The sequence below is a fragment of the Mesocricetus auratus genome, unplaced genomic scaffold (assembly GCF_017639785.1).
Source record: "Mesocricetus auratus isolate SY011 unplaced genomic scaffold, BCM_Maur_2.0 Super-Scaffold_6730, whole genome shotgun sequence".
Lineage (NCBI taxonomy): Eukaryota > Metazoa > Chordata > Mammalia > Rodentia > Cricetidae > Mesocricetus > Mesocricetus auratus.
In genome coordinates, this window is record NW_024429184.1 from 16,033,621 (window position 1) to 16,052,208 (window position 18,588).

The 18,588-nt window shown below is 53.9% G+C and overlaps 2 protein-coding genes across 7 annotated transcripts; one reads left to right on the forward strand and one right to left on the reverse strand.

Annotated features, from left to right (window-relative positions):
• The first annotated feature begins 1,017 nt into the window (after positions 1–1,017).
• Positions 1,018–9,699, forward strand: Tpm2 (tropomyosin 2). Of its 5 annotated transcripts, XM_040737533.1 has the most exons (10): positions 1,018–1,158; positions 1,433–1,613; positions 1,983–2,108; positions 4,834–4,967; positions 5,086–5,203; positions 5,289–5,359; positions 5,843–5,918; positions 6,094–6,156; positions 6,257–6,326; positions 8,533–8,845. In XM_040737533.1, exons 2-10 carry the CDS (start codon positions 1,500–1,502, stop codon positions 8,613–8,615), a joined length of 855 nt encoding a protein of 284 aa, XP_040593467.1. In that variant the 5' UTR covers positions 1,018–1,158; positions 1,433–1,499; the 3' UTR covers positions 8,616–8,845.
• A 1,115-nt stretch (positions 9,700–10,814) lies between these two features.
• Ca9 (carbonic anhydrase 9) lies at positions 10,815–17,328 on the reverse strand. 2 transcript variants are annotated; one of them, XM_005078794.4, is made up of 11 exons: positions 16,724–17,328; positions 15,950–15,979; positions 15,585–15,755; positions 15,338–15,480; positions 15,153–15,245; positions 13,952–14,018; positions 12,476–12,633; positions 12,201–12,336; positions 12,037–12,063; positions 11,615–11,696; positions 10,815–11,504 (listed from the first exon to the last, which is right to left on the reverse strand). In XM_005078794.4, exons 1-11 carry the CDS (start codon positions 17,055–17,057, stop codon positions 11,438–11,440), a joined length of 1,308 nt encoding a protein of 435 aa, XP_005078851.1. In that variant the 5' UTR covers positions 17,058–17,328; the 3' UTR covers positions 10,815–11,437. The 2 variants fall into 2 exon arrangements, with proteins under 2 accessions (XP_005078851.1, XP_021087952.1); XM_021232293.2 differs by having other exon boundaries at positions 12,195–12,336; positions 16,724–17,325.
• Between the last annotated feature and the right edge of the window lie 1,260 nt (positions 17,329–18,588).

The window sequence follows — 18,588 nt, forward strand, 5'->3', positions numbered from 1 at the left end:
GGAGAAAACTAAACCCTAGGGGTCGAGCGTAGCTTTGTTGGATGGATGAGGTATCTTTGTCTTTCACAGAGTTTAGGGAACACACAGCCAAGGTCAGTCCTGCGTGCTCTAGTTAGTAGAGTCTGGTTAGCAGCGAAGCAGATGAGGATTCACTTCGGGCCCCTTCCACACCCGCCAGCCCTCTGTCCAGGGTTCCCACGGAGGTCCTCAGGCAGCCAGCAGTCCCTGGCCCCCAGCCCTCTGCACCCCTGGTCCGGGCGAGGCTGCCCACTCCCTCCCTGGGCGCCCTCCTTCCGGACGCCGCGGCGCTCGCTCCCCTCGCGCCCCCCAGAGGGGAATGAGAGCCCCGCCGGGGTCGCCCGGCTCCGCCGAGGTCTGTAGAAGCCTCGGAGGCGGGGACGTCTCACCCCCGCTCCCAACTCAGGGCGTAGCTTTCGGCTCTCGGTGGCCCGGCCCCGCCCCTCCACGGGGAAGCATCCCAAAAAAGGGCAGAAAAGAAAATTCGGAGTCAAGTTGGTCCTTTGGGGAAGACCGCCGAGTCCGCTGGGAGGAGTGGGCAGGAGGGCGGGCGCCGGGGAGAGAGAGGAGAAAAGACGGGGAGCGGGCAGAGCCCGAGGGGGCGGGAGCGCCGGTCCCGGGTGGGAGTGGGGGTGGGGAGCGCCCGGCCAGCCCGGCTGCAGCCTCGTGGAAACTATGCGGGGCACGTGGGGGGCGGGGCGGGCGGGCGCTGAGGACCTGGGAGGGGACACTAGGTTAACAGATGCCAGGCCCGCCCTTGGGGGCGGCAGGCCTCCTGCCTCAGTTTCCCCAAGCATCCAAACAGAGTTCGCCACCACCATCACGTCGGTAGCGCACGTCTGGAGCCTGGGACCCGGGGTAAACTGAGGCACTCGAGGCACCCGGGAGGGTCCTGGTCCCCGGCTCCGCCTCCCAAGAGACATTTAATCTGGGGGGATTTACAGGAAACTTCTAAATTAAGGGCAGCGGCTGCTGCTAGCTGAGGGAGGGCACGCGGTCCCTGTGCCCGGGCAGCTGCCGTGAGCTCACGCCCTGAAATAGCCCCGGGGGCCCCAGCCACAGCTGCCACTGGGCCCGGCTGTCACTCAGAGGAAGCGCCGAGCCCCCGGCCCAAGGGTCCCGTCCCCTCGGCTGACCAAGGTTTCTGCAGCCCTCAATTTTCCTTCCGACGGCAGGCCGGGGAAGAGGGGAGGCGGGGTCGGGGCCCGAGGGGGCGGGCCGGAGGGGTGGGCGCAAAGAGCAGCCGCGCCCCGCGCCCGGGCAGTGCTTCTGCCCCTACAAGGTTTGGGCCTTGGTGGGGGAGGGTCCTGGTCCCCGGCTCCGCCTGGTTCCTCCCCGCCTTTTAGGCGCCCGCGCTGCTGGGACAACCCAGTCCCTCTCCGTCTTCCTGACCTGTCCCCCTCCTTGCATCCAGTGCTCTCAGCCAGCCTCGCCTACCCAGTCTTCACAGACCGCCCGTCGGCCCACCCCCCACTGCAGCCATGGACGCCATCAAGAAGAAGATGCAGATGCTGAAACTGGACAAGGAGAACGCCATCGACCGCGCGGAGCAGGCCGAAGCCGACAAGAAGCAAGCTGAAGACCGATGCAAGCAGGTGGGGGCCAGTGTAACCTTCCCTTCTCTCCTCCAGCGTTGGGTCTGCTCCCCGAGGCCTGCCTGTCAATGTGGGGGCTGGGCCTTCACAGGACCTTCCAGAGCTCAGCCCTAACCAGAGCGCTCACCCCACCCACCATAGCCCGAGGAGGTCCCAGTTACCGCTCCTGTCATTGCAGAGCTGCTGTGGGTCCTTGCCTCCGGAGGCCTGTCACTTTCTTCTCCCAAGGCCTCCCAACACTGCTGACTGGACTGTCTCTCCTTACACTTCTCCCCCAACAATCTCCAAGTATCTCCCAGAACCCCCCCCCACACACACACCTTCCCAGACCTTCCCAGACCTGGCTGATCAAGTCTCCCTCTTCCGCAGCTGGAGGAAGAGCAGCAGGCCCTCCAGAAGAAGCTGAAGGGGACTGAGGATGAGGTGGAAAAGTACTCAGAGTCTGTGAAGGATGCCCAGGAGAAACTGGAGCAGGCCGAGAAGAAGGCCACCGACGTGAGTGTGGCTTGGGGCGGTCAGTCTAGTGGCCTTGGGACACTGCTGAGGAGCCCCAGGCGTGAACGTGAAGGGAGAAAGAGACCTAGGTCTCCAGTACCAGAACAGACGTGGTTTCCTCTCTGTAACAGCAGCTAGGGGCAGGTTTACACAAGTAACTCAAGACACTGGGTAAATCAAAACCACCTACTACTTCCCCCAGGACTCAGCCTTGTAATTCCCTTTGGTTCCAGCCCTTAGAATGATGTACAGCGGGGTGAGTCATTGTGAGGGTGGGAGGTGAGAATTTACCATCCCCCTCTGAGAATGAAGAGAGGGATGGGGTTGAATGTGGGGAGCTAGCGCAGGAGAGGGAGAGTGTTCCAAAGAGGGGGCTCTGATCTGAGTTCAGCACCAAGAGGCCATTAGGAATTCCCACCCCTGACCTCTGGCACCATCCGGGCTGTTGCCCTGGAGCTTCGGTTCAGTTTCTAACGGCTCCTCGTTTACCCTCATTAAGCTGTCAACCTCGGGCCCAGGCCAGGCCACAGGGCAGAGGGACAACAGCCAAAGCAACCACCCTGGCAGGCTCCACTTACCCTGAGGCTTCCCTGCCCGTCCCCAACCAGACTTCTCTACTTTCTGCTACTCCCAACTCGCGTCTTCAGGCAGGATGGCCACACGGCTATAGACGAGACACCTTAACCATTCCCTGCCTCAGTTTCCCGTGTTAAACTTAAGATGCGTCTGTAAGTCGGGCCTGGGGGTGAGTAGCACAAGCCGTGGTCTGCACACTGAGATCACACTGGCATTATTCACTCAGTTTCCCCAGCACCCATAGCCGGGCTTCCCTGACCTCTCGTCTCCAGCTTTGCTTCTCTGCCGGCTCTGGCACTTGAGAGGGAACCGACCTGCAGCTGCCAGCAAAGCTGACCCTGGGCATCTGACACTCTATAAATAGCCAAGGCTCAGTGCAGCTGGAGGCAAGACTGGAAACCCAAGGAGCTGGGGTGGAGGGTGGCAGGGACAGTTGGGGAAGCAAGCAGTCCTGCCAGTAACACATAAGAAATGCGGCCCAGTGTTAGAGCGTTACCGTGCACACCGCAGTTAACTTGCCGGTGCCTCAAATTCTCTTCTCTGTTGTCTCCCGTGTGGCAAAAGGGACTGTTGTAATGGCTTCCCTGTAGAGGGAGAGCAGCCGCATCCGTAGCTTAGAAGAACAGACATGACGGATCCCGGTCTTGGGATGATCCCAGGACTTGTCAGACTTGGCTAGAGTAACCCCTCAGTGTCCCCCAGAGTCATTCTCCCCTATTCGGTCTCCAGAGTGTTTCCACACTGAGTCATTGGGTCCGGTGCCCATGATGGACTCAAGGTGGCCAAATTCCAGGTATGGAAGGCACCTGGAGGACAAGCGATGAACCACTTTCTATATATGGTGATGTTTCTCTTGCCCCGCAGGGCCCAGGGCCTGCCCTCTGTGCCAGCCTCTCCAGCTCTCCCCGTCCGCTCCCTCCCTCCCCTCTGCTAGTCCAGTCCCTTCTTCTTGTTGGTCTTAAATCTCAGCAGGGGGTCTCTGTTTTTGTCTTGGAAAATGAGGCGGGGCTATCCAACATTTATGAAGGGAGGACTCTGAGCAGGCAGTGTGTTCAGAACGTTATCTGCAGAGTAAGCACTATTTCCCATAGGCGGCTCATCATTTAAAGAAAGGTGGGGAGCGGCTGGGGAGATAGTTCCGTGGTTAAGAGCGCTCGCTGCTCCTTCAGTTCCCCGTGGCTCGCAACCAACCTTACGGGTGCTAGGCGCGCGCACACGCAGCGCACATACATGCGGGCAACAACACTAATACAAATAAAATAAAAATAGATACTTTTTTAAGGCACAGGAGTGCCAGGCCCCTTGGAGGACTCAGTTCAGTGAATGTAGCACAGGGTTGAAAACCTGTTCATTTTCGTGACTTCCCGCCTGTTCTGGTGCACTATCTCAGAGGCGGCCAAAGGGGCTGTGATTGCTAGCTCCGATTTGTGAAGCAGGAAACTGAGGCTTAGAGAGGCCAAATGTGCTGCCCAAGGTCATCGAGCGAGTGTGGAGCAGCTGAGCCACGGCTCAGAGACCACAGACAGTCTGACTCTGAGCCAGGGCACCTAACAACAGGCCATTGCCCCACCCTGCCCCGCCCTCAGGGTGGCCCGGGTTTCCATGGACCTTCTCCAAAACCTCTAAGGCTGTGCTTCCATATTCAGAGTCTGAGCAGATTCACTTGCATTCCCTCTCCCCACCCCCACTGTCACCTTGGCAGGGAGCCCCCTTGCTGCTGTCACAGCTCCTTACAGGCCTGGCTTGTCTGCCTGGCAGCTGGTGCTATCACAGAACTTGAGTCTGTGATTGGCTGCTTTGTAGCAGTGGCAAAGTCTGTTTCTACTGATTCTTCCCAGATCCCCCTTACCTGAGCCTGGCTCTGCTCTGCAGGAGTCAGAGCTGCCTCAGACATGTGGCATGGTTTCAGGGTGGTCACAGGAACCAGCCACCTGATGGCTAACCACGCATAGTGCCAGGAGGCAGCCCCGGGGGGAGAATGGAGCTTGTGGGGCGGGCAGGTTTTCACCCAGCAGAGGCTTGGACAGGAGGGGAGGGGTGGGGGATACTTTGAACACACAGAAACCAGAAAGCTGTCCCTGGAGCTTAGCTGATCCTCTCCAAGGCATACAAACACAAAGCCTTTTGACCTCTGCCCTCTGACCCACAGGCTGAGGCAGATGTGGCCTCCCTGAACCGCCGCATCCAGCTGGTAGAGGAGGAGTTGGATCGGGCGCAGGAGCGCCTGGCTACAGCCCTGCAAAAGTTGGAGGAGGCCGAGAAAGCCGCCGATGAGAGCGAGAGGTGGGGAAGGGGGCTTGGGGGGAAGAGGGCTTGGGGGGGGCAGGTCAGGGACGCAGGGGGAGGGAGGGGCCTGTCTCTGCTGGCTGCGACGCCACGCGCACTTCTCTCTGCTCCTCAGAGGAATGAAGGTCATTGAAAACCGGGCCATGAAGGATGAGGAAAAGATGGAGCTGCAGGAGATGCAGCTGAAGGAGGCCAAGCACATCGCTGAGGACTCAGACCGCAAATACGAGGAGGTGTGGCCTTGCACCGCCCCGCGTCCGCCCCGCAGGGTCCCAGCGGGTCACCTCTGACCCACTTCTCCCTCCCACCTCCCCTCAGGTGGCCAGGAAGCTGGTGATCCTGGAAGGAGAGCTGGAGCGCTCAGAAGAGAGAGCGGAGGTGGCTGAGAGGTGAGGACGCCCTGGGGCTGTGAAGGGAACAGTCCAGCCGCCGAGGGCTCAGCCATGGGGCTCTGTGCACAGTGGTCAGGAAGTTCCCCGGGCCACAGGGACGGGCCTGTCCTCTGATCTATGCCTGCTGCCCCCAGCCGAGCCAGGCAGTTGGAGGAGGAGCTTCGAACCATGGACCAGGCCCTCAAGTCGCTGATAGCCTCAGAGGAGGAGGTAGTAACCTCTCTGGGCCTCTCTGGGCGATGGCACCGTTTCTCACCTGTGTCTCTCCTCAGCTCAGCGTCTCAGGCTGCCGTCTCCTCTCCTCTGCAGTGGGAACTCAGGGATGGGGCTGGGGATGGGGCTGCAGCTTCCAAACTCAGCCTGCTGTCACTCCAACTACTCTGCTCTTCTCTCTTCTCCTCCACCCCTTCCCCGCTGCGTCCCCCGCCCTGCCTCACCCCACTGTGCCTTCACGCTCCATCCTGCCACACACCCCTGCAGTAAATGTGGGGACCTAGAGGAGGAGCTGAAAATTGTTACCAACAACCTGAAATCACTGGAAGCCCAAGCGGACAAGGTAGAGGACCAGAGGGCCAGTGAGGACGGGCGTGGGGGGCGGGGAGAAGAGGGCTTAGGTAGGGAGGGCTAGGAGCTTAAGGAAGGTCAGCAGGAGCCCTCGGGGTTTGGTGGAGAGCCGAAGGATTCGGGATCAAGGAGGAAGTTTGCTGATGGCATGTGTGTGTCTCTTAAAGTATTCCACCAAGGAGGACAAGTATGAAGAGGAGATCAAACTTCTGGAGGAGAAGCTGAAGGAGGTAAGATTGCAGGACACTGAGGGTTTGAGACGAGAGAGAAGGGAGACTCTCCGGCAAGGCCTCTTTCTTGGCCATGTCTCCTCTCCCTTCTTTATTTCAGGCTGAGACCCGAGCAGAGTTTGCTGAAAGATCTGTGGCAAAGTTGGAGAAAACCATCGACGACCTGGAAGGTAAAAGGATACTCCTCCACGCCTATCCTGGTCAGCCTGGCCCTTATCTCATAAATGCATTTGTTAAATGAGCTGAATTACCCAGGGCTCTGCAGGCTCTGGTGGGCCATGTCGTCCACAATCCAAGGGCTTCTGACAGGCCACTCTAGTGCTTCTCCAAGTTTAGAATGAATGAGAATTAAAGACAGATTGCTGGGGGCTGGAGAGCTGGCTCAGCAGTTAAGATCACTGACTGCTCTTCCAGAGGACCCAGGCTTGAGTCCCAGCATCCACATGGTGACCCGCAGGCTTCAGTAACTCCAAACCCAGGAGCTCTGAACCCTCTTCCTGCCTCTCTTGGCACCATGCATGCACATAGTACACAGATATGCACACAAAACACCCATCACCCATACATATGATTTTTTTTTTGGCGGGGAGGAGACAGGGTTTCTCTGTGCAGCCCTGGCTGTCCTGGAATTCTGTAGACCAGGCTGACCTTGAACGCACAGAGATCTGCCTGCCTCTGCCTCCCGAGTGCTGGGATTAAAGGCGTGCGCCACCAACACCCGGCGGCACATTTTTTTTTTTATCTAAAATAATCGAGCATATTCCTGGGCTGGGAAGGTTGCTCAGCGGGTAAAGCGGTGCCCCACAATATGAAAACAACTCTGATAGCCAGAACGCATGGCATGTAAAAGCCAGGCACAGTAGCTGTGTCTGTAGCTCTAGTTCTCCTAACTCTACAAGATTGGAAGTAGGGATGCAGAGACAGGAGAATGGTTAGAAGTTCAGCTGGCCTAGCATTTGAAATGATGATAAGACTGTGTATCAGCCGGGCGTTGGTGGCACACGCCTTTAATCCCAGCACTTGGGAGGCAGAGGCAGGGGGGTCTCTGTGAGTTCAAGGCCAGCCTGGTCTACCAAGGGAGTTCCAGGACAGCCCCCAAAACAGTACAGAGAAACCCTGTCTTGAAAAACCAAAAAAAAAAAAAAAAAAAAAAAAAAAAGACTGTCTCAAACAAGGTAGAAGTTAAGGACCAACATCAAAGTTGACCTCTGACCTCCACAGACATAACATACAGACACCTGCAAACACACACACACACACACACACACACACACACATCATTAAATATCCACACAATTTTTTAAATTGGTAGATTACATGGAAGGCCTTGGTTTAAAGGGAAAAAGGAAGAAAAAAGAAAAACAAACAAATGGATTCTAGACCTTATTCCAAGTGATTGTTTTCACTGGATGGGATCTTACTCTGTAGACCAGGCTGGTGTCAGCTGTGGTGATCCCCTGGAATCTGGCTCCACAATGCTAAGATTACTTTGGGCCACCAGCTCCTTAATGCTGCTGCTGCTGGTCTTGCCTAACAGGAATGCAGCGAATGCCATCTCTAAGGACAGGCAATACAATGGTCATATTGCAGAGATACCCCTTGTTCTCGGGATGGAACCCATAGCCTTGCATGTTTTAGACCAGTGTTCTACCACAGAATTGTCTGCAGCCCCAGACTTCTTTAATGAATACAGAGCTATTTTATTATTATTATTATATTAATTATTATTATTCAGCGCTAGGGTTTGAACCTAGGGCCTCATATATGCTAGGCCGGTTCTTCGCCACTGAGCTGAATCCCCAGCCACTATTTGATCAAATATCAGGATTTACATAGTACTGTTAATGGAAGATACCAGTTTGAGTTACACTTGGCAAACCAGAAATCCAGGTATTTGCTGGTCTGTGGTTACTGCTGTTATCCACAAAGGTCACCTTTCTCTTTTATTCTGATAACCCTTTCCTTTCATTAATTCCCATGTCTCCTGTTTCCAGTCTCCTCAGGCAAGCAGGAATTTTATCTCCAACTTTAGGACTTTAGACTTTCCTGGTCAGCACCCTTCCTTTCCCTCTTAAGCATGCATGCCTGCCTGATCAGAGCACTGCCCACAGGCTCCTGGGAGATGCTGCAGGGGGGGAGTGACAAGTTAGGGTGCAGAGGACAAAGAGAAATCGGGGAGAGAAAGGGGAAGAGGAAGCCCTGGCTGCCATCTGGCCTGTCTGTCCTCTCCTCTCTCCTCTGCCCATCTCTCTGATTCTGTTTTCCATTTCATCATCTTCTCTCCCTCCATCTTCTCCTCCTCCACCTCCTCCCCTTCTCCCTTCCTCCACTCCCTCCTCCACCTCCTCCCCTCCTCCTCCTCCTCGGACTCCCCAGATGAAGTCTATGCACAGAAGATGAAGTACAAGGCCATCAGCGAGGAGCTGGACAACGCACTCAATGACATCACCTCCCTCTGAGTCCATACCACTGTGGCCGTCGCAGGCCTCCTCCTCTTTTCTTTCCAGTCTCTGGGGAGGGGGCATAGCCAGGAGGAGCACGAATTGACATTACATAGTCAGGCCCAGGGCAGCTGAGGGAGCACGCCTGTCACTCCCGCCACACTCTCTGGCACTGGCTTTATCCTGCTATCTATCCACCGTCCACTGACCTCTCATCTCCTCTACTACTTAATAAACTCTGAACTTGGTCTCCATGCTGTTTTCCTGCCCCCAGAGAACTCTTCATCACTGTCATAGCTCTGGTTTATTCCTGAGACCCCGGCTTTTACCGACACCCTCGTGACACTCAGCCCTCCCACAGAACACTGTGCCCACACAGATCCTTCTGCATGGCCCTCTCTGCTCGTCACTCTCTGATAATCAATGCATGTGACTGTACGTGGGTCCACTGAGCACAACCTCCCTTTCCCCTGCTGCAGCCCGTCACTGACCTAGGAGCACGGGATTCCAGAATCTGGTGGAATGGCTGGAAGGGATGGGGTGGTGAGGCATAGGGGGGAGGTGTGGAAGGTCAGAAAAGGTTTGGCATGAAGGTCGGAAAAGTATTGGATCTCAGCAAGAGGGGCTTTCACAGCAGCTGCAGGTCTGTTTTCTGTCCCAGTTCGTCTGTCTGACCCTCCCTTTCCTGGCTGAGCCTGTCTTCCCTTCCGTTTTCAACTCTCCTAACCCTTCTAAAGGAAGGCAACCCCATTTATGACACAGCCTCCCCACCCCACTATCCCAGTCGAGGCTGGAGCGATACTGCGTCTGGTTGTCTCCCCATTCTCCCCCATCATAGCCCTGGGCCCATAAGTGTCTCCTAACGTGTTTTGTGTACGTGGCGCCTTCCCCTGCCCTTGGTTCCCTCCCTCTTGCTCTTTCCTCCCCCACCTCACCTGTTGCTTCCCCTCACAGAGACTTTGGCTAGTGCCAAGGAAGAGAACGTGGAGATTCACCAGACCTTGGACCAGACCCTTCTGGAACTCAACAACTTGTAAGGGCTGGCCGTGCTGCCTTCCATATAGCTGCCTCCTCAGGCCAATAAACGGATGTTCCTGGCGCACCAGGGCCCTTTAAGCCTTTTTATTTATTTATTTATGTTTTGGTTGGCAGTAGACCTGGGAGGACAGCAGGGTCCCCTTTTAATGGGACCTTTGGGGTGTGGATTCTGGGCTCAGGTGTGAAGCAGTTCCTAGCGGTTAGGAAACTATCCTGGCCTCTAGCTCTCAGAATGCAGAGTCACCATCCATGACACAACTCTGTTTCAACAGTCACTGGGCCACATATTCTAAAGGCAAAACTGCAAAAGGGGACAGATATTCCTCCACCACCAGGATAGAAGCCCAAAAGGCTCACTGTCTGTGAACTGAAGTTTAGAGGGTGTGTCCAAGCCAACTTCCTGACTCTTACCCCAACAAGGTGCATAGTCTAACGCTGGCAGATGCCATGTTAGCCAGAAAGAGACATTGTGTGGCTGAGCAAAGAGTCTGAAATGGAGAAGGTTATCACAGGTCAATGGGGTCAGGCCCAGTTCATCACAAGTCCTCAGGGTTAGGGAAAGCCAAGCATGAAGGTGCAGGCCTGTAGTCCCAGCACTCGAGAGACTGAGGCTAGGACTTGAGACTTGATCCAGTCTGGGCTATGGAGTAAGACTCGGTCTAGAAGGGAAAGAGGAAAGAAAAACTTGTGGGGGTAGGAATAAGGTGAAAGGCAGTAGGAGTAGATGTGACCGAGGAAGCAAGGGTTGGAGTATTTTGGGGAAAGGGCCAGGAACAAATCTGAAAGTGGGCATGCTCTACTTGAGCAAGTCAGGAAGAATACAGCCCACTGACCCCTGGACTAGCAGGAAACTTCATCTTGGACATCCTTGCCTCAGGAGCTGTAAGGGTTGACACTCTGAGCTTGTGGGGATTGTTTTTACCCCAGCAGCCATAGGAAATTAATAGAACATCCTTTTGATTCAAGGACAAAGAAAAGCAATACATGTTTTTTAGAAAGATTTATTTTAGCTGGGCAGTGGTGGCGCATGCCTTTAATCCCAGCACTCGGGAGGCAGAGGCAGGTGGACCTCTGAGTTCGATGCCAGCCTGGTCTACAGAGCAAGTGCCAGGATGGGTTCCAAAAGCTACACAGAGAAACCCTGTATTGAAAAACAAAAAGAAAAATTTACTTTGTATGTGTTTTATTAGAAATCTTTATTTGAAAAATAATTGGGATGAGCCAGGCATGATGGTGCATGCCTGTAACCCAGCATTCAAGAGACTGAGACAGGAGGCTAGAGAGTTTAAGGGGGGGAGGGGCTATAAGCTTGGTCACTGGTAGAACACTTGCCCAGTCAGAACAAGATCCTGGGTTCAAACTCCATTACCATACACACTCAGTTCAAGGCTAGCCCTGGCTACATAGTAAGGTCAAGGGGTGTATAGCTCAGTGGTAGATCATTTGACTATATAGTAAGAACAAGACTTGCTGGGTGGTGATGTGTGCCTTTAATCCCAGCATTTGGGAGACAGACATTCATATCCCTGTTCGAGGTCAGTCTGGTCCACAGAGCAAATTCCAGGACAGCCAGGGCTACACAGAGAAATCCTATCCCGAGGGGAAAAACAAAACAAAACAAAACAAAAAAAAAAAAAACGGAGGGTGGTGGCAAGAATTTAGTGCAATTTGCCTTTTCACTGTAAGATCCCATTGCAGTACTTGAAGGAAAAGATGAAAAAAGGATTCCTTAGTGGTTAAAAAGTAACTGTGTAATGGGCAGAACAGGACGAGGTTTCCAGACTCCTCCAGCTGACTTCTTATTAGGCTCCAGTTTCTGTCATTTCTGCTGGGCTGTAGCTAACTCCATCTTTGGTCTCGCTTCTGTGCCTATAGAACAGGGAACCAGAATCCGAAAACCAGCCCTGAATGAGCTCATTTGCAGCCCTGGAATTCTGGGTTACACAAGGAAGGCTGTGCCAAGGGAGGGCCATAGATACCTGTGCTGCCTCTTCAGCTGTATGAGGAAGGCCACGATGGTGGCAGCAAAGAGAATGCCAAACACCAAGGCTAGGATGTCACCTGGGGGAAAGGAGGGGCTGCCTCAGGGAGTGCCAGGGGTTTCCCTCTCAGCTGGCTTCCTATACTCCTGACCCCTTCCCAGAGTGAGTGCTCAGGCAGCCCCCAGGGCCTCAGTCTCCAGAACAGGCCGGCTGGAGGAGGGAGGTGGAGAAGGATAGAACAGCTAGGTGAAAGGGTGTTGGGGGAGGGGCATCACAAGATTTCTGGAGCCTCATTCTGATAACTAAATGAGGTACAGGGAAGGGGGGTTGGGATGCAGAAAGGGAAAATACTAGCTCCTGGACTGAATGATACTAAAGGGTGCCCCCTGGCATCAGGAACAAGAGGGACCCCAACTCACCAGCAGCAAGGCAGGAACTCGTGTGGACTGGAGAGAAAAAGGAGACATTAGAGCCAAGGCCCATGGGTACCTGTGACAGGCTGTGGCACAAGTGGAGACAGGAAGAAAAGGGACCCGCCCGCGGCTAGGGGACATGGTGACATGGGCGTCAGACAAACCTGCACCTGGCTCAGGGCTGCTGTCCACTCTCGCAGGGAAAGAAGCCTCAATCATTCGTCCATTCAAAGGCTGTGTGGCTCGAAAATTCATTTGTAGCCGGGAATCATGAGGTCCCCACAGGGAAACAGAGAGAGTGTGGAGCTGGAGGAAGGAGGGTCAGCAGATAGTACAAGACAAAAAGAAGCAAGGGGGCCCCCACCTTGTGTCTCAGTGGCCTGTCCTCCTGTCTCCCACATTCCCATTTCCCAATGCCTGTGTCACTGTCACAGCCCACTCTCACCTGCTTAGCACTCAGCTTCACTGTCTGGTTGAAAACAACCCAGATGACTCCCTGGCTGCAGGGAGGTGTCGTTAGAGACCCTTCATAGCGGTAGTAACGGCTGAGGTCAGACGGCAGCAGTGCGGAAACATCCAGACCTGGGATCTCGGTCTTTGTGCCTGTGGGTAGGGTCTGTGTTGAGCTCTCACCTACATGGCGTCTCCTGGAAGCTCCAGGCACAGGCATAGTTTCACTGCTTCTCACTATGTGTGGTTAATCCAAAGGGAAGTGAAGGGCTTTGTGCTGCTGAGCCATCTCTGCAGCCCCAGGAAAAGAGTGAGGTCAGAAGCCTTCCTCTGACGCCTTCATTCTTCTGAGTACATCACCATACCATGCAGGACCACAGACTTGATTCCAGAGTGGAATACAAGGAGAAGGAGCTGGGATGTAGTTCCGTGGTGGAGACCCTGTATTCTGTCTAGTGAGCACATTCCCACATGCACACATACACATAGAATAACTTGTAAATGCATTTAATATTTGTAACTATAAAAAACAGACACAAAACTGGGTGGTGGTGGTGCACATAGGAAGGCAGAGACAGGTGGATCTCTGTGAGATCAAGGCCAGCCTGGTCTACAAAGTGAGTTCCAGGACAGACTCCAAAGCTAAATAGAGAAACCCTGTCTCAAAAACAAAACAAAAAAAAACCCAAAACATCCCCCACCCCCCAAAAAAAGCTCCTTGCACTTCCGTTTATCAAAAATCTAGAAGTCTAGTAACATGGGATTTAAAGTAATTCAGTCACTGAGAAGGGAACTAACTTTTCAGCTAAAGTGGTTTTTCAGTGGTGGACCTAGAGCCACACACACACACACACACACACACACACACACACACACACACACACACAATCACACACACACACCCTTGCTCTGCCACCAATCCATATCCCTAGCGTTTTTGGAGACACGGTCTCATGTAGCTGGCTGGCTTCTAACTTGGTCGGTAACCAACCTCCCAAGCACTGGTATTGCCATCATGCACTATCTGGCCCTGCTCTAAAAGACTTATAAATATAAAATATTTGATGATTAGAAATGGTAGACTGTTCTCAAAATCAGTTTAGTTTTCTACACTCAATCCCATGTTTTAAGCATTTTTCTCTCTCTATTTTGCTTTTTGCTTTTTTTGTTTTTTAGTTTTTGAGACAGGATCTTACTATGCAGCCCTGACTGGCCTGGAACTCTTTATGTAGACAGGTTGGCCTTGAACTAAAGGCACATGCCACCATGCCCAGCCTCAACTTTTTTTTTTCTTGTTTAATATTATTTTCTGTTTGGTTTTGATCTCTAGTTGTCAAACCTGTGGACAGTAGCTTCCCTGTTCCCATGGGTCTCTCGTCACTTCCGCAGTTATTACCAATCTCGGAGCCAATTCCCCCTCAACTCCTTCCATATCTCCACTCTCCATTGCTAGGACAAGCCACATACTGACCTTCCTCAGCAATTTCTTCCAAATGTGACAGCAACTGTTCATAGGCACTGTTCTCTTCTGGGCTCTCCTGCAGGGGTGGCCATGGGAGTCAGTCAATGCAAGGAAGATTGACTCCCGTTCCTAGGCCTGAACATGGGCTATGGTTCCCGTAGTCTTTCTCCATTCCCCGCCTCTAAGAATGCTGGGGGAATGTAAAACCTTATCATTCCAGTTCTATTACTCTTGCTTTGCAGATGAATTAGCTTGGTGCACTGATCTCAATGGCAAACTGAAGGAGGAGGAGAAACTTTGCTAGGATCCTTGGCTCCTCAGTGATCTGGGCTCTGCTAACTTTCATAGTTTCCCTCATTATTCCCACATACACTCTCTGGTCTCGCGAAGAAAACCACGATCTGTTTTGTGCTCCTGTAACCTCTGATTCCCTTCAGTAATTCATGAGTTTGACTCTTGGAGTGCAGTCCTGCATCTACGCTTTGTGCTGTGAATTTCACACTAGTGAGTCTCTAGGGCATCTCATGGCCTCACTTCCTCCTACCGTGGTGTGTGCACTCTCGACCATTAAGAGGCCACTGAATAAATGCTGCATTTCATGTCGGGGGAATGATGGGTCACAGAAGTAGCTGAGGAAGGACTCCTCGCCAGGCCCACGGTTGCCTGTGGCATTCCCTGAATGGCCCACACTCTTTCTCTCTCCGGGCAACATTCCTCCTTGTTTCCCACCAGCCAAGAATTTAAGTTTCGCTCCTCTGTGACCACTATGTTTAGTGCTCTTCATTTCTGGCTGTCAGTCTCTGTTTGTGGGCTCCTTAAAGGAGCCTTCTTGAAGTCTGCTTTCTGGTTCCATGCTGCTGCTGCTGAATGAATGACCAAAGGCTGGAGTGGAACTGAGATGGCTCAGAGGTTAAGAGCACTGACTGCTCTTCCAGAGGTCCTGAGTTCAATTCCCAGCAACCACATGGTGGCTCACAACCATCTATCATGAAATCTGGTGCCCTCTTCTGGCGTGTAGGCATGCATGCAGACAGAACACTTTATATGTAATAAAAATAAGTAAATAAAAAATCCTTTAAAAAAACAAAAACAAAAAAAGGAACTGACAGCTAATTGGCCAGCTTGAGAGTGCTGGAACAACGGGGGGGGGGGGGGGTCTCTGCTAGCAAGATGCTCGGAACCCGTGGGGCATGACTGTCAAGCGCCGTACCTGCAGAAAGGCAGCCAAAACGGCCAGGCCTCCTGGGCGACCCAAGGCTTCATGAAACTCTGAGAAAGCAGTACTGAGGTGAACCACATGGATCTAGAGAGGGGCGTAAGGATCAGATTCAGGCCAGAGCTTTGATCACACCCTCTTCACCCTCTTCGTTCCTCTGGGGACTGCCCAATGCCCACCTCAGCAGGGAAGCGGTGGCCATTGACCGTGTGCTCTGAGCCCGGGTGATCTGAAGTTCCCCAGTGTAAGTGCAACTGCAGGGCCCGATACTCTTGCCCAGGTCCAAGAGCCATCTGCAGCCCCGGTGGCAGAGTCAACTGTACTGTGTGGGGAGTGGCAAGGGAGTAGCCACCGGTGAGCACCAGCACAACCCCAAGCACAGCTCAATTGCCACTCCCCTCCCTAGGCCCCGCCCCGACACCTCACCCGAATGGCCATTGTTGCTCAGGCTCAGTTCCGGGAGAGGCTGAAGCTCATAGCCCAGTAGTTCCAGGGGTTGCAGGGTGCGGCAAAATGAGGTGAGCTCCGGGCGGATATCTACAGGGGACTGAAATCGGCCGGCGCAGGCTGGGGACACCTTGGGCCAGAGCAGGGTGCCTGGGATGAGAGAAGTCCGACGAGTAGGACGAGAACCGTTAGGATAAATGAGGGGGTGGATCAGGAAGCGTGGAGGCAGGGGCGGGGGGGGCTGAGACGCGGGTCCAGATGAGAGCTAGTGTTGGAGGAGGTGGTGGGGCGGTTCAGGAGGGCTGGACTCCCAGGTTAGGTCTGTGTGGGAGGCGGTGTCTTACCTCTATAGCTCCAAGGACTGTGGCCACCCCCTGCATAAATGAGAAGAACTGATAAGCCCGCTCTTACAGCCCAGTCACTTCCCAGTGCCCATAATGAGAAAGATTTCCCTCCGGCTCTGGCGGGGCCACACAAGAGTGTGCTGACTAGGTGCAAAGCTACCAACTGTGACTCGGCCACTGGCTGGAAGACAGCTAAAATGCTAGGGTCTGTAGAGTGCCTTGAGTGTGCGACCCGAGTCAGTAGATCAGCCTTGCTTTTCCGGACTCACCCCACCTTCCCACCTTCTCTCTTCCCTGTCTCCAGCTTTGCCAAGTTCCTGACCCAGGACCAAGTGTGCTGGTGCACATGTGCAATCCCAGAGCTCAGACACAGGTAGATGGCAGGAAATAGTTCAAGGCCAGCCCAATCCAGATCATTAGTAATACCCCACCTCACCCCTTACTCCCCTCCTGCCCGGGACCAGACTTCCTGCACTGATTGCCTTTCCTACACTGCCAACTGCGAGTGAGTGACATCAGCCTGCTCTCTGTGCGTCCTCGGGACACCCCCCCCCTTCTTGTCACACTCTCCACACTTTCCCCTCTCTATCCATCCTCAGCTCTATTTCTTCCTCGACTCCTCCCTCTCTTCCATTGTCTCTCCCAACTACTCTTCCCTTTAGGGAGAAGGGCTGCCTGTTAGAGCCCACTTTCCCTCCTGCATCCCCGCTAGGGCTGGGGTGTGGGGATGGGAGGTGGAAAACTACCTGAACCTCAGTTTGGGAGCTGACTTACCTTTTCTGTCCCCGTGGGGACTTTGACGGTCCTCAGGAGACTCAACAGTGGGTAGATCCTCTGACTTCGGGGAAGCCTCCTTTTTGGCGTTATCTTCAGGTGGATCCTCCCTACCAGGTGGACCCGCCTCCCCAGGTGCATCTTCTTCGCTGGGCAGATCCTCCACGCCCAGATCATCCTCCCCAGATGAACTCTCTCCCAAGGAGGGCTCCCCCTGCATTCCGGACAGGCCCCGGGGATGAGCAGCTACCAGGAGCAGCAGAAGCAGCAGCGGCGGTGCAGTCGGGGCTGGGACCAACTGAGGGAGCCGAGGGCTGGGGCCCAGGGAAGCCATGCGACTGACTGGGGTGTCCCAGGACACGGTGTGTGTGTACGGGCTGTACGTGCATGGAAATAGGAGCTGGGTGGGGGGAGGAGCAAGCCTTGAGGGGAGCAGGCTGACTCACAGAATGCCCTTCTGTAGAGATGGAGCCAAAGTCCCGCAGGTTTGCCTGGCCCCGTGCCCCCTTCCCGATACCAAAGCCTGGACACAGGTCGGGTAGGAGGTAGGGCTGGAGTGAGAGGCAGGTGTGGTCACAGGCAGAAGGTTATCGGGATCACCAGCTCCGCTTGGAGCCCAAGGCACCACCTGGCACTGTATAGGTTCTCCGTGGCACCACCCAGCTTCTGCCCGCCAGTCTCTGCTAGGCCTGGCCTGCTTCCCAGCCCCGGCAGGGAAGGGAAAAGACGGGAGCTGAGGCCCCCGTGTAGTTGGGCTGAGGAGACAAGAAACCCGTGTATAAATCCTGCTTCGGTCAGGTCTCGGGTAAAGGGGCCGGTAAAGACACTGGGGGAGTCTAGGGCTGCGTAGGAGGGGCTCACGGCTAAGTAGGAGGCAGTTTGGAGTATCAATGTTTGAATACATATATACATGAGGGAGACTATGGTGGCTGCCCCATTGCCTGCCAAAGTATGACCATTTTCTTTTTCCAGCTTTCAGGTCTGCAAAACCTCACCCAAGACACCATTAAGTCTTGTCTCTTGCTTTCCCCCTAATGATCCAGAGTACTCGTGTGTGCGCGTGTGTGAGTGTGCGAGTGTGTGTGAATTCGTGATTGTGTGCACACGTGTGTGTCTGTGTGTGATGTGCATGTGTGTATGTGTATGAGTGTGTATGTGTGTGTGAGCATGTATGTGTGTATGTGTGTATATGTATGTGAGTGTGTATGTGTGTGGTGTGTATGTGTGTATGAGTGTTGCACGAGTGTGTATGCGCGCAAGTCTGTGCACTTCTTTGCTCCTACGCCCGTTGTTCTTGTGTTTCAGGGACGAGACTGAATCCAGGGACACGTGTGTCAGACAAGTGCTCATCCACTGAACTTCACTCCTAGCCCTAAAATACTCGCTCCTTTTTCCCCAAACCTTTTACTGCCTATTTAAATCTAGGTCTTGGTGCCACGAATGCCACTCATATTTGCATTCTGTATTAGTACCTACAGCATGCTGGACTGTGGACTAGGGATAGGGAAATCCCTATCTGAGGAGCTCTCACTCCAGTGAGTGAGAACACATATTGTCATAATTCTGCCACAAGAAAGTATGGAAGCAGGCAAAATCTGACCCCACCGTTGAAGAAGAGGTAGGAGCTCCACGGGGAGGTGGCTATTACAGTAAGTACTCTGGGCAAAGGAGAGGCATGGAATGTTTTGAACAGAGGCTGGCCAGATGGCTCAGTGGGTAAAGGCACTTGTCACCAGTCTGATGATCAGAGTTGGGTCCCCAGAATTGACATGGTGGAAAGAGAGAACCATCTCCTACAAGTCGCCTTCTGTCTCCCATGTGTACCATGGCACAGGTATGTGTGCAAACACACACACACCAAATAA

Excerpts from the sequence above, each read along its gene's own strand:
- Tpm2 (XM_040737533.1), top strand. The coding sequence starts at position 1,500 with ATGGACGCCATCAAGAAGAAGATGCAGATGCTGAAACTGGACAAGGAG. Across the intron at positions 2,109-4,833 it reads CCGAGAAGAAGGCCACCGAC|GCTGAGGCAGATGTGGCCTC; the intron begins GTGAGTGTGGCT and ends TCTGACCCACAG. Across the intron at positions 5,204-5,288 it reads CAGACCGCAAATACGAGGAG|GTGGCCAGGAAGCTGGTGAT; the intron begins GTGTGGCCTTGC and ends ACCTCCCCTCAG.
- Ca9 (XM_021232293.2), bottom strand. The coding sequence starts at position 17,057 with ATGGCTTCCCTGGGCCCCAGCCCTCGGCTCCCTCAGTTGGTCCCAGCC. Across the intron at positions 12,337-12,475 it reads TGAAGCTGAGTGCTAAGCAG|CTCCACACTCTCTCTGTTTC; the intron begins GTGAGAGTGGGC and ends TCCTTCCTCCAG. Across the intron at positions 11,505-11,614 it reads CAGCTGAAGAGGCAGCACAG|GCACAGAAGCGAGACCAAAG; the intron begins GTATCTATGGCC and ends CCTGTTCTATAG.